The sequence below is a fragment of the Ips typographus genome, linkage group LG4, assembly GCF_016097725.1.
Source record: "Ips typographus isolate SLU linkage group LG4, UJ_Ityp_2.0, whole genome shotgun sequence".
Lineage (NCBI taxonomy): Eukaryota > Metazoa > Arthropoda > Insecta > Coleoptera > Curculionidae > Ips > Ips typographus.
Genome location: NC_138425.1, coordinates 6,833,240 through 6,847,424, shown reverse-complemented (window position 1 = coordinate 6,847,424; position 14,185 = coordinate 6,833,240). Strand labels below are relative to the sequence as shown.

Here is a 14,185-nt window from a genome sequence, read left to right as displayed (position 1 = left end):
TGGAGCTTAAAAACGAATGCGGCCAAAAAGTTGCTTACCAATTACCAATGCGTTTATTGGTTTTTTGTGTTGTATCACCGCTCTCTATACTAGAAAGCCTAAAATGCGCGCGTTAGCGGTTTTTGCCCTCACAATGAAGGATGCTTTAAAATGTAACTCACATACCTGTGCATGTAATAAGTACCTAATAAGTTTAATTGTACTAGAAAGCACTAGTACCTACCATTGAGTATAGTGATCATTGCACTTCAAAGTGTTCAACCACTGTTGAGTTCGATCCGATTTTTTGTAAAGTGAAAAACTGACAGGGTTGGGCTTTTTCCTGAATTGCTGTTACACTGTGGCTTGAAAAACTTATGAACAGGCAGTAAACAAAAATAACTTTCACAAGTCTTGATTTTAAACCGTAAAAATTCAACTAATCCTCAAAAAACTCAATTTCCACAATACAAACAAACGCAAAATGTCACCACCATTACCGCCATATTGGAATTTTTGACAAGCACCTTCTAGGCTTTCTAGTATAGTAGGCGGTGGTTGTATATATAGTGGCCTATGTCCTAGGAGGCGTTGTAAAGTCGTAAATGTCAAATGCACTGACAAATGATTAATGAAATATTATCAAATAAACGTAACAAGATGGCTGTTTATCGTTTAAAAATGTTTTCTTATAATTTCAGGATTTCTTAACAAAATTAAAATAAAACTGGCATACTAATAAGTTATGTTATTGTGAAATTGTTCAACATCATAAAGCAGTTGACCCCAGATCCCAGATGTAAGTAGCTGTGAGTTCAGAGAGAGAGGTAAGTTTGTTGCATGTTACTATACAGAATGATAATCAGATGGAAATTTTTTAACGACGATTTTTATTTTGAAATTAAGTAATAAGTAATGAATGTAATATTTAAAGTCATATAATAAACACACAATTGTGGTGTTGAAAAGCCATTGCGTGGAAACAAAGTTGTATAAAAGCCGCATTCGTTTTGACGCTCCATCGAGTGTGCAGAGCAAGTTTGACGTCACGATGACGTAATTTAACAAAACAATAGTTTGACCAACTGTCATATTACGTCATCGTGACGTCAAATTTGCTCTGTACGTTTGATGGAGCGTCAAAACGAATATGGCCAAAAATATTGTTTGATTTCCACAAAAAATCACCAGATGAATTTTTCATAACGTATTTTATGCAACATTTTTTCTAGTTTTTAATAAATACATAATAGTACATTTTTATGTACAAAACTACTTTGTAAGTATAATCTTAGGTTAATAATATACCATGATATGATAGTTTTAACCAATAATGACTATCACATGAGTTTTAAATTGTTGATTCTATTTTGTTACGGTTTGGTTGCATGGTTGAGTTTTTCTCCTCAATGAAATTTAAAAATTCATACAAATATGTCCTCAGCCTAAATTAAGCAATGATACGACCGATGACGAAATTTTACTAATTTCATGGGTTATTTTGCTAAAAAGTCAGCCAAAATAAGTACTAGACAATCAAAAAAGGAAATACAAAAGTCTCTCTTAAACCTATATTTTTGCTAAAACTATAAACCAAAATAACCACACTTGGATGGTTTTAACTATTATGTTGAACCTCTAGAATAACCAAAGTTTTAACTATGATGATGTGTAAATGTCAAAATTAGACTCAAAATGTTTCTATTGCTAGATAGGAATATAGGAATATTTTCTCTTTTCTTAATTAGTTTATAGAGACTGTATAAAAAATTGACAATAAAATCACGGACTACAGCTACTCTTAAAATCATGCGATGCGATAGTAAAAAATGGTTCAATTACAGTTAATTCTAACTATGGGTAGTTGATGTCGCTTCAACTGACAGTTAGCATCAAAGATTGCATTTTGGGTTGTTATTACTGGAATAATGTGTAACATCTTTTTTCCTGACTTGTCCTGACAAATCTTTCCTTGTCTATTACTGACATCCTTTCTAATCTATAAATTTCAATGTTTAATAGCTTAATTTTGTCAAAAATAACAAAATTTTGACTACTAAACTGAAGAAATTTATTATGACACTGAAACCATTAGAAGGACGTTAAAACTTGAGGGGGTTATTGTTATAACCAGTAATTGCTCATCGGGGCGATCTAACGAGATTTACAGTTCGCAACCACCTAGAGCGTGTCATCGTATAACGGCACAGTCTCTTCCGGTTAGCGTGTATTAACATTTTGGAGGATCGGTAGGCCGCCACTGTGGTTGAGTTGGAGGAAAGTAAAAAAAGTTCATCAACTTGGAATATAAAGAAACAAACTCGATCGCCTACCTAACCCGCAAAACCGAAAGTAAAAGTCCTGCGGCCGAGGCACCCAGAACAAACGAAAATAGTACGCTCCTAAGCGACCAAGAAGTAAAAGGTCTCGGAGAGTGAGACACCAGAGGGGTAAGTCGAGACTGCAATTCATTTACAGCTACCAGTGATCATTTTGAAATTTTCATTGCCGCGGAAATGAGTTAGAGCTTTTTCAATGAAGGAGATGTAAAAACGACCAAGAAGTTGTTCACCTTGACTCTTGTGAAGTCGCTGCTCGACTTGTTAGTTACATTCTGTTACGTCTGTATAGTGCATTAACGAAATTGTCGTGTTAAAGTTCAAAGAGTAATTTTCTATTGCATTACACGCGGATATGCGGCAAAGTGTGATTGTGCATTCGGTGTGATATTTTGCGTGTCCTGAGTAAGTAAATCAACTTAAGTGATTAAGAAACAGGTTCCGTTTGATAAAGTTCAACGGCGTTGCCGTCAGATAGGTATAACTGTTAAGTTCTAATAATAAACAAAAGACACACTCGCAGACTCTCATAGTCTTTGTCTCCATTTCAGTTGCACCTCATCATTATTTTGTATAGTAGGTACAATTTTTCGAAAAAGTTGGTATAACACCGATGTGTAGGCGAGATGCCAAGAAACGATTGCGGATTTAATTCGGGTTTCCTCTCGACTTTGAACAAAAGAACACGAATTGTAAATCGAGAAACAATGTTCCTTTCTTGGTGTTATCGAGATTTGGCTTGAAGGACTTTCACAATCTGTGAGGCTATGTACCTTTTACAAATCAATTCCGTTTTGATCTAGATTATCGCGGCTTTTTCGTCTTTATACGTGTTTTTATATCATCACGGATATTTCATTAGCGTTTCGTAACAATTATGTTGCCTTATCGATAGCAATAGCCACTTGAATGGCTTTTTTTACGAAATGCATACTTAAAACTTTTAGATGCGGTTATAAAGTAATCTTATCGGTGGATAAACAGTTAGGTTGCATGTTGTGCCTGCCTATAGTGGCCGAGTGACACACACCCATCGGCTTTTCTGATTACTCTCCAAGCTATCGGAATAGTATAACCGTGACTAGTTTAATCACATTTTAAAAAATTGCATACACAACATTGAATTGATTGGAGATTTATATTTATCGCCTGACAAGTATGTTAATGCAGGATTATTCAAAAGCATGAAAACGGTTTAATGACTCACAAAACGTGATCCTATAAAAACCATGTTATTGTCAGGTTACAATTTTTCATCCCATTAATCATTTCAATACTTTGTCATCACAACCAAAGTTATAGTTAACTTAACTCAGGGTTAAACTTAGTTAACATGACATATTTAAGGTTGTTGACATTTAAAACATTTCGTATATCAAAAATGTACGAAAGTCTATATCCACATGAAATCACCGCTAAGAAAGAGAAGATTAAATAAAACAAATGACATGTGTCAGACTGCATGTGACGTAACTTGACACTTGGTTTAAGACATATCAATCAAGCTTCATAATAAGTCGGTCACGTGACCAATTATCAAATGACGTCACATCCGCTCCGCACTTATGAAGTTTTGCCACTAGTTTTTATAATAATTAGCCTCTTCGAGAAAAAATAACAAGTATCAGGAGGTAACGTATACCCCGTTTGTGCATTAAGCGACCAAAACGAAAGTCGCCATCTTGTTAGGTAATTTTAGTAGGTTTTTTGTCTCCCACTTTGGTTGCTTATGCTCCTTCCTGCCTGCTATATTTTTTTTTCATTGATTATCCTTTTTTTACCGTTGATTTTATATGGATACAGTTAAGGGGATCGGTAAAGACTTTACGTTTTTCGATCGCGATGCTTGGCTTACGTGTAGAAAAATATATAAAAAACACTGTTCGTTCTTTGTTTCTGTCGATAAAACTACGGCAGTCTTAACGCAGACATTACTGTTTAAGCGACGATACTCCTAGAGTGATATGGAACAAAGATGCAAGATTTCCGCTCCGAAATTCGAGCAACTTTTTAGTCCTATCTTTTAACCCAAATTACGACTTTAATTTTTAACTTATTTGCGTGATTTTTTTTTATTAAATAGCTAAAGGTTTGGGGAATGTGCGAAAGTTATTTTTGTCACCAAAAAAGTTTTGCAGGTAGGAAAAATAGTGACTTGAAAATTATGGTAATTTTAGGATTTTGTTAAAATGCTTCTAAATATTTTAATTGACGTACTATTAAAATTATATTGACTTTCGCACATTTTAGCAAGTTTCTTCTTTCATATGCCGTTTAAAAAACAGCAATATCTAGCTTAGCTTTTTTTTAATTTGGGTTAAAAGATTGTCAGAAAATGCATTGAATCTCCCATAAGACGTTTTGCTTTACCGATGCCCTTAAGTGAAGATTTAAGAGAAATGTTTCTTCTGGTTACGACGGATTAAATTATTGTTTTTTATTAGATATGTAGATATACGGTAATTACTACCTATAGGATTGATAGCGATAAAATATGCGGAAAGCGAAATTTGTTAGTTATCGAATCTGTGATCGTTTTTAGTACATAGGTATATCGATGGTTATGGTGATCACCACTGTATCTTCTATGTGATCCCCTGTATGAGTACCTACTAAGTGTCTGGGAACTTAATTAATATTTCAAGCATTCCAAGTTTAAACTTCATGTTTTCACTTGTAAATTTACTTTCGCTACTCAATACACTTTATTAGTATTCCATGTAGAGACTTAAAATGTTTTTCGTTTTTCTACCGACGAGTGCCCACAGTTAAATCCTAAAACAGTTAATGATTTGTGCAGATTATTGGCGAGACTTAAAATGATGGCAGTAATCATTTTGTGCAATTCCATATGCATACCGGACCAAATACACGAGAAAACTAAATACCAATTTGGCCACACTGTATATACGAGAAAACCGCATCAACTTTTCGCAAAATAAAATCAATGAGAAATTCATCACGTCTACTTATTTTGTAGGCAATTACTTCTTTACCTGCCAGTTCTGTATAGTGAAATGTTTTTACTACCGCGATCCGTTATATCTAGCTGACATGTGGCAGCCATGAGTCTTCTTCGTAAAAATGCAAATTTAAACACTCGGAACCCAAGTGGTTCCAGGGAAGAGGGAAGTAAATGTAGATTCAGCGGCTGCCTTTCATTTTTTGTCTTTTATGTTACTCTTGAATGCCGACAAACGCTTGAGTTGACTATCTTAGCATTTAATAGCTCTGCTTAGTTCAATTAATATTTAAATCAATCAAATAAGTTAAAAACTAAAACCAGTAGACTTTCATGGGTAAACCAGAATACAGCAGTAAAACTCATCCCACCTAATACCATATTCATAAACAAAATGAGTATATAGGTATACCAACATCTAAATTTAATTGGTGGCCTCACACGTTTTCTCAGAATGGTATACTAACCTGACATTTATATTTGTCTTTAAAACAAATAACAATAATGTTACTGAAGTAAATCGAGACGACCGTGACATGTAGGTAGTACCAGTACTTGTATTTGACCTTTATTATAGCGCAACTTTTTAGCACTGACTTCCACAACGAAAAATCCTTGGCACTCATTATTACTTTACATTATTTTCTATGCTTTTTGAGGTTGATCTGTAACAGTTACGTCACCATAATTTCGAAATAAAAGTGGTTATAGAGATTGTTCTTATTTTGATTTAATTAAATAATTAGATTTGCAAAGGTTATTTTACTGAAGGTGGATCAGATACATTTTGGTCGTTTTTACAGTTTCTTTCCACATATTTCTCTTCTTTAACTACACTGACACTGTATAATAACAGAAAATTCACTTTTAGGTTTGCTTTTCTATGATGAAAAATGGCTTCCATGAACGAACGAAGGATTCGAGATGTCCGTGACTTGTGGAACGTGGCGACCAGAGATTCAGACAAGGAAAGTCCGCGCCTGGTCCTGGACAATTCCGGCGATAATAACCGCACGAAACACAAATACAAAACGTTGGAGCGTCACTTGAGCATGAAGAAAACGATCAGGAAGAAAATGATGCGTGACCTGAGGGAAATCGGGGACGCGGAGTCGCAGGAAAACCAAAGCCAGCACGCCGCGTTTCTGGAACAGATCAAAAACGATCAACCGCCCCCGGAAAATATCGAAAAACCCAGTTTGTGGAAAAGGCTGACCAAGGGGTGGGGTTATTAGTTTTAATTCCGTTGTTGAGATGCTGATTACACAGGAACTGACATTTTAGTGTTTCAGTTCCTTATCACGCATCGATGTTTTATTGTTTAGTATTATTGCACTTAAAAACTAGTTATATTTATGTTTATTCTGATAATATACGGTCGTGATATTTTATAGTTTTGTTTTCGAGTTTTAGCTGAAATTAGCGATGATTCTTTTGCTTGTTCCTAATTTAGATTACATATTATTTTAGTTTTAAAGCTAATTCTATTGAGGTTGTAACTGAGATGTCGTTCTATTATATCAGTTTAGTTGAAGCAATTATTTAAATTAAATACTCTTTAGTTTTTTTTGGGAAAGTACAACTTTTTATTTTTATTCGTTTTAACTCCAATTTTTGTTAACTGTCAGTTGAGTAGAGTGACTATAACACGCAGCCATTTTGTAAATTCAAAGCTCCTTAGAACTGAAACTAACACCTTGAATCACAGAGAATAAAACAAAAAATTTGAACGACGTTTTTCCTAATGATTAATAACTTTCAAGCGGACATTTCAATATAAATCACTTTTTCCAAGTATTGACAAGTCACAATTAATAATGCACAGAAGGAAAAGTTTGAATTCCGTATTACTCGAAGCAGGGCGCCAGTAATATCATATCCTTTTACGTCCATTTAATATCTACACGGCATTATGTATATCAATTTGCGGTTTTTATTACGTTAATCTAGAACAATTGTATAACACGAACCTATTGAAAGATTTAATTTGTCCAATATGAATTAGGCGCTATGACCGTAGCTAAATGGACTAAATAAGCGTGAACCGTTTTTTTTGTGTCTGTAACAAGTCGCTTTTTCCTAAATTAATTTCAGTATAGTTGAGTCAGTGGCGGACATGAAACTGGTTTGACTCTTTTAAAGTCACAATGACTTTCTTGTCCTTCAGTATGATTGTGGTTCATTAAAAAAAAATGTACAGCTGTGAATACGGAAGAGAAACAACCTAAAATAAGTGAAATTAAAACTTTGTGTTAACATAAACGGCAAAATAATTTTACTCGCAGGAAAATTAGATTGATTTGAGGGTTGTTATGTTGGTAATTACTACTGCGAAAAAGTCGACTTGCTTGAAATCAAAAAAGATTAATATTCATTGCAGTTATATCCTATTTTTACTTGTTAATACTTTATACATAGTAAGTACAATAATTTTACCAAATTAACAACTAGACAGAGAATATTATCACATAAAAACAGTTCAAAATTAATTCAGTATATGGATTCTAAGTAAAAAACAGTTATTAATTAGAAGGATACTCCTAATTTAATTGTTCAAAACATATTTATCCAGAATCTGTTACTTTTTTCATATTAAAAAAAATGATTTTTAATACAGTTGTAAAGGGTACAATAGTATATTGTACAACAAGGGTGAAAATGTCCCTATTCGGACGGCGATATGGACAATTCGCCAGAGTTTTACAGGCTATTTTTTCTACGACTAATTGGAATTACTTACTAACAAATTTCACACAAATAAACACTCAATGCTTGAAACGTTTCCGTGTTTACATTATCACTTTTTACTCGTCCTTTAGGTTGAGGTGTTGAATGGATTTGATTCATTGTAAATTGTAAGTTTGTATCATTTGCTTTATCATATAATAAAGTAGATGTTTTTATTTCTTAATTGAACACTAACTGAAACTTGAACGGCTGCCTCAAAACATAAGCCAAAATGCAATGTTTTGATGCCAACTGTCAGTGAGGATCATAGATTAACACAACTAGACAATGAGGATGACAATCAGAAGAATTATTTTGTTTACGTTCAAGATTAGCTGTAATTGGTCTATTTCATTACGCACGCTGAAAATTGCCTGTGATTGGACTATTTCATATCGCACAGTTGCGGAAAGTCTAGGATTCTGTATTCGTTCAACGGTTGGCAATTGCCTACTTAACCGTTCTCTAACCTGTTAAGGAATGAACCAATATCCCTTTAGGAGTAGAAAAAAAAATCTTTTACACAAAATGCTTTGTTACATAAAATTATATGATCTGAAACACAGAAAATCATCTTTAAGATTCACAAGAGCTTTTCTTTCTTATAAGGTGACACTTATGTTTGTGCCAGTTTGTAGAACAGTTTTAATATTTTTTTAAGTGTGTATTTTAGAAAATTGCCTAATACACATGTAACAATGTTTTGAAAAGGAAATTAAAAAATAGTCGAATCTAATATAAAAAATATACTAACACAAGCCACCTTTTATACACAAGAAATGCCTAGATAGAGTCTTAATGCAATAAAAACAATTTTTGACCAGTAAGCCTATTTGTTCTTATTAAAGAAGTTCTAAAATTCTTCATATTATATATGTACATTCAAATAAAATTTGACTAGGAAAATAAAACCTTATAAAGAATAGTTGGTGTAAATAAAAATCTATGACTATAAAATGATAAGTAGATAATGTTAAGAAGTTTAACCACACCAAAATTACACCTATTCATTCGATAACTAACAATCAATCTCAAACCTAAGAACCAAATTGTTCTGTTTCATTCTCTATGGGTTTAAAAGTGTAGCTCCCTCTGCCGTCCAAATGTAAAACGTACTCGTGATGTTGCCACAAAGACTTTCTGTGAGAGACCGTCAACAAAGTGATTCCCACGTCTCTGCAATATTTGTACATACTGCCCTCAACGTCCACCGACACGGCGCTAGTGCACTCGTCCAAAATAGCAAATTGAGGCTTGTGATAAAACAATCGAGCCATGGCGATTCGTTGTTTCTCACCACCTGACAAAACGTCGAGCCAATCAGCTACTGCGTCCAATCCGCCTTCTCTATCCAGCAAATAACCCAACTGTACTCTGTTTAGGTGTTCCACTAATTTTTCGTCTTTGGTTCCTCTTCTTAAAGCTTCGGCGCTACTGTGAGGATAGGTGAGTTGATCTCTTAAGCTGCCCAAAGTCATGTATGGCCTCTGCGGAATGTAGAACAGTTTTCCTCGAGGTGGTTTGGTTACTTCTCCTCCAAAAAACGGCCACAATTCTCCCAATATTCTGAATAAGGAAGATTTTCCTGCACCGTTGGGTCCGCACACCAAAACGTTCATGCCTGACTGGATCTCGAATGTTAGTTCGGGGACTAAAACGTCCCCATTCGGTGTCACTAAAGGTACTTTATCGAATCTAATGACGTTGTTTTGGAAGATCAGTTTTCCTCCATTGGGTTTCAAAGCCTCTGATCCAGCCACCATGGTTCGCACATATTTTCCTTGATTTAGTTCGTCGAGAACGTTCCGAAGCTGTGTTACTCTAGCTGTGAAGCCAGCTAAACGAGTCAAGTCTCGCCCAGCGAGAACCAATCTGCCTATAGCTTCTGCCAGTTTAACCAACATTCTCCCATATGTGTAATACAATCTGGACCTTTCACCGTGACTTTCTCTGGCAATTTTACCGGACAAAAACGGCAAAGACACAGCCGTAAAACCGACAATACTGGCAAAGTATTTGGCGACAAGATTATCTATAATGCCCATCAGAGTTCTGAATTTCAGGAATTTTATCAAATGATTCTGGAGCTTTTTGTAACTGGCAAGCAGAGTAGCTTTCTCTCTATGGTTGCCATTATAGAAAGCCACCTCTTCCGAATGCGTAATTAAACGGGAATTAATATGACGAAACTCTCCTTCCAATTTTTGTTCCTCTGCAGTTAGTTTTGCGGTCGGTTTACGAAGGTGAGTCAATACAATGCCGGATACAAATAAGTAACACAGCATAAGGCCTGGCGTTCCACCTCCCATAGTAGTTGACAGCTTATATACGTAAATTCCTATGTCCAGCAATGGTTTGGCAGTGTTGCAGTACAAATCGGTAATAGCTTCACAAAACTTGTCTACATCGGTAGTAAGCAGTTGGTCAGGGTTGGATATTCGGTTGTCTAAGTTGGATATCCTGTAGTAAGTGTAGTTTTTCAAGTAATCTTCATAAAGGCGTTTAGTTAAATTGGTTCGAAGGCGGATCTTTAAGTCTCCTATTGAGAATTTCAAAATGTTGTTGACAAGGGCTATTAAAGGTAGGCTTATGCAGAACTTCACCAATCGTTTTTGGAAAAGTGGTCTGTCCATTGATACTATAGCACTGAGAAAAAAAACTTTTAGAAGCAGAAAACATTTTTACTCACTAACAAACCTCTCAATTTTGGTGCCTTGATTGATCATCCACAAGTCACAAACAGATCGTGCAATGAGACTAACGGCGATCAGGAAAAACATTCCTGATTCTGGAGTGGCCCATCCTGGTACAACAATTTTGAACAGCTGACACAACTGTATAAAAAGCTTCCGGTCTACTTGGACTTTTACTTTAGCTTCAGTTTTTTCACTTATCAGATATTTCAGATCTTCTTCCACTTGAACTTTCTTTCTGTAAAGTTACAATATTTTTGTACTGGAAACTACATTCAGGTAAAAGAGAATGGCAACAATTCACCCTGGACTGTTTTAGAAGGGTTTTGATTGATCAGGGTAGTGGTCAAATGGATTTTAGTTGTGCCTACATGTGAATTATCAGAGTTTTGTTAGTTTTGAGCTTGACCATTGTATAGCTATTTTTTCAATCTTTGAATTGTTCATTGGCGTTCCAAGATAAGAAATCTCTGGTCTCTCTGGTGGTCAATTTTGAAAAAAGTTTAAAAGGTAATTTCTCCCTTTGTTTATCTTGATTTTATTTAGATTTTAAGTTTTTTTACTCCCATGTCTTAAAAAGGTCATTTTTAACTTATGATGAATGTTTTTAGTTAGAGGTTCCTTTCTTTTATCAAATGGTATGGTCATTTGATTTGCGGTGGTTAAAAATTATGAAAAAAATCAGTTTTTTACTAGTAAATGTGACTAACCAAAGTAAAAACTTTCTAACTACAGTAATAGCTACTATATTATTTGACTGGTAGATGCAATAAATATTATTAAAGTTTTTATGATAAAAAAAAAGTTTTGTAACATTTTGGTTGAGGACATTAGTTTGCAATGGTCTGAATGGTTCATCCCTTTTTAACCTTCATTTTGTAAGGATACCTTATAATTACACTTCAATAAACACAATTTATGTAACTGTAACAAATGCTAGTAACCCTTGATGGTCTAGTAAATTTTGTAGTAAACTTACAAGCCAATTTTAACCATTACACAATCAAATAAATGTATCTAAAAAACTTCTCTATAAAATGCCTTGTTTTCCAAACCAACTGCGACATTTTGATCCCTTGAAACAGTAAAAAAATAATTATCATCTAGGAATTATAACATTTGCAATGTTAATTTATCTATAACTACCTTCAAATCCAGCTAAAAAGTGACAACATTTTATTAGCATTTGCTGGTTTACATTACACCAGAATTTAATAAACACCAATTATTACCTAATAGGCAAACTACAACTAATAGTAATCATTAAATATCTGCATATAACCACATACTTATTATTCATAATTAACAAAGTTTAGAAACACTGTTGTTGCATTACCCACCTTTGAACTTTAACTTTTCCTTTCTGTCGCTGTGCATACAAAATCAAAGCTGCAGTTAAGGCACCAGCCCCAGCAAGTACATTACCCCTTGTCAAAAATTTGCTATATGTTGGGGCCATTGTTAGGTCATAACTAATAGATCAAGGAATGTAAAAGTGTACTTTTTCAGTCTCTATCTCTACAGGTAGGACACAGACTAGACATTAATCACACATTACTAAAATGTGAAAATGAATTTGGTTTAAACTTTGATCACTGATTGCTAATTAACGTACGAGTTGAGCAGAAGGCGACGTACTATTACGTCAGCATCAGACTCTTGAATTGAAAGTGGCAATATTTAGATTTCTCCTTTTCATAATTTTTTTTCCATTAACATTCTTGATTCCTGGGTTCGCAAAAGCTTATCTGCCTGTAGGTTTACTTTTTAATTTAAAGCTTTAAAAGTAGTTATATTTAGAGTATGTCCTGTCATACTAATTAGTTTGTTGTTTGTTTCTATTCAAAAGCAAATAACAAAAAACTCTGATTACTGTTATTTGTTGTTTTTTTATTCAGCTGAGAGGTTGACAGTGTTGACACTTGACATTACGTGAGACAACCAAATACTTTATAGTTATATACAGACAATATCCTATATGGGCCGTTGTTTGAAACGGTGGCCTCCAGTAGGCTGTGAATTTGGAGATTGATTGAATTATCAATACTTCGCATGCGCAGTATTTCTGATTCTAGTAGGCTGTGGATCACGTGCGACGTGCTCACCAATGAAATGCCAAAAGTAATATGTCAAAACCTTCGAGCAAAAAGAATCAGGAGGTAGCAAATATCCCGTTTGTGCATTAAGCGACCGAGACGGAAGTCGCCATCTTTGTCCCTCACATTCGCCTACTGCGCAATTGAATGAAACTTCCGAAGTTAGTCGTAAAACAGTTTTGTTTATATTTGGTGGTATGTGAAGTTAGCTAAAAACCGCAAAGATTTGTTGTTTTTGTTTTTTTTTGCTTTTCGGTCCGTTAAAGGGAAATTTTTGCAAACTTAAATTAGTTGAATTATTATTGACGAGTGGATTTGTGAATAGTGGGCAACAGCAGACTGATTACCGTCACTGATTTTCTGACAGTTTACGGCCGCCATACTGAACGATTCTTGTCCCCCTCTTTGATTGCTATTGCTCCTTCCTACTATATTTTTTTATTTATTGTCAAATTCGGATCTTGTGATTATGTATAAAGAACTGAACACGAGGTCACGTGGTCTTCGAGTACCAAGTTGATTCGTTGTTCGAAAATGACGTTTTAAATTTAAACAAAAATTATTGTTATGGCGTCCAAGTTTTTCCAGTAATTTTGTTTTGTAAACCTATTTGTTGTTATTGTGTAATTTAATAAGTGATAGAGTGTTTTGCAGTTTTACCGTATTTCCCGGTAAAATAGATTTAACAGATGAATTTGACTAGCGCGGCGCGCGTAGGAGCACAAGAAAGTAGGTATTGTTTTCTATTTTTTTTTTAGTTTTTTATCTACAAAAGTGATGAGATTTTTTTTTCTGGTGTTTGGTATTTAGGTTACTTATTTTGACTTTTATAACTATTTAAAACCTACATCCTACCTGTACTAGGACTGTAACCGTACCGACCAATGCAAACCAATATTCTTTGCATGTAAAGTAATCAGACAATACCCACTAGACCGTTCCGTCATCCGTCCAACATCCCCTATAGTTTACAAAGTGATGCCGGACACCGTCCGGTAACGGTCCTAGTATGGTAGGGTATAGTGGGGACAGAACTTTAGCTGTAAACATTGGCGGCATTCATAAGAACACATCGATTATCGATTAGCGATCGCTATACAATTTTCTTATGAATGCACTGAAATAAAATCGATTACTGATCGAAAAAGCATTACTTACACGTTATTTTGATCATCGGATTCAAAATCCGATTTTTCGATTGCAAATCCGATTACATCAATGTACTCTTGATACTAGCTTCACTCACCATATTTTCAAGAAAACTTAATTTACCTCATGGTACTTCTGTGCTCCTGATAGAAGGAGAGCATAAACGCAAGGAGGTAACAAATATGTTTCATAATGGACAAACAAGAATGGAACATTTGGGTGTTAAATAAAACTTAGTGA

The 14,185-nt window shown here is 34.6% G+C and overlaps 2 protein-coding genes and 1 long non-coding RNA gene across 10 annotated transcripts in view; 2 read left to right on the top strand and 1 right to left on the bottom strand.

The window, feature by feature from the left end:
• The first annotated feature begins 116 nt into the window (after nucleotides 1–116).
• LOC145728091 (uncharacterized) overlaps nucleotides 117–14,185 on the top strand; it is a 47,016-nt gene continuing 32,947 nt past the window's right edge. For 4 of the 6 annotated variants that reach the window (XR_014177992.1, XR_014177997.1, XR_014177994.1 and 1 more), the window contains exon 1: nucleotides 12,730–13,525. This is a non-coding gene — a long non-coding RNA (uncharacterized LOC145728091). Of the gene's footprint in view, nucleotides 807–12,668; nucleotides 13,526–14,185 lie in introns of those variants that run through there. The other 2 variants (XR_014177995.1, XR_014177993.1) reach the window with 2 other exon arrangements.
• Nucleotides 2,243–6,856, top strand: LOC145728090 (uncharacterized). 3 transcript variants are annotated; one of them, XM_081978085.1, is made up of 2 exons: nucleotides 2,243–2,429; nucleotides 6,152–6,856. In XM_081978085.1, the coding sequence occupies exon 2, from the start codon at nucleotides 6,174–6,176 to the stop codon at nucleotides 6,513–6,515; it is 342 nt and encodes a 113-aa protein (XP_081834211.1). In that variant the 5' UTR covers nucleotides 2,243–2,429; nucleotides 6,152–6,173; the 3' UTR covers nucleotides 6,516–6,856. The 3 variants fall into 3 exon arrangements, with proteins under 3 accessions (XP_081834211.1, XP_081834210.1, XP_081834212.1); XM_081978084.1 differs by lacking the exon at nucleotides 2,243–2,429 and adding an exon at nucleotides 2,497–2,723; XM_081978086.1 differs by lacking the exon at nucleotides 2,243–2,429 and adding an exon at nucleotides 5,795–5,818.
• Abcd3 (ATP binding cassette subfamily D member Pmp70) lies at nucleotides 8,739–12,528 on the bottom strand. The gene is made up of 4 exons (XM_081978066.1): nucleotides 12,316–12,528; nucleotides 12,041–12,257; nucleotides 10,705–10,938; nucleotides 8,739–10,653 (listed from the first exon to the last, which is right to left on the bottom strand). Exons 2-4 carry the CDS (start codon nucleotides 12,157–12,159, stop codon nucleotides 9,045–9,047), a joined length of 1,962 nt encoding a protein of 653 aa, XP_081834192.1. The 5' UTR covers nucleotides 12,160–12,257; nucleotides 12,316–12,528; the 3' UTR covers nucleotides 8,739–9,044.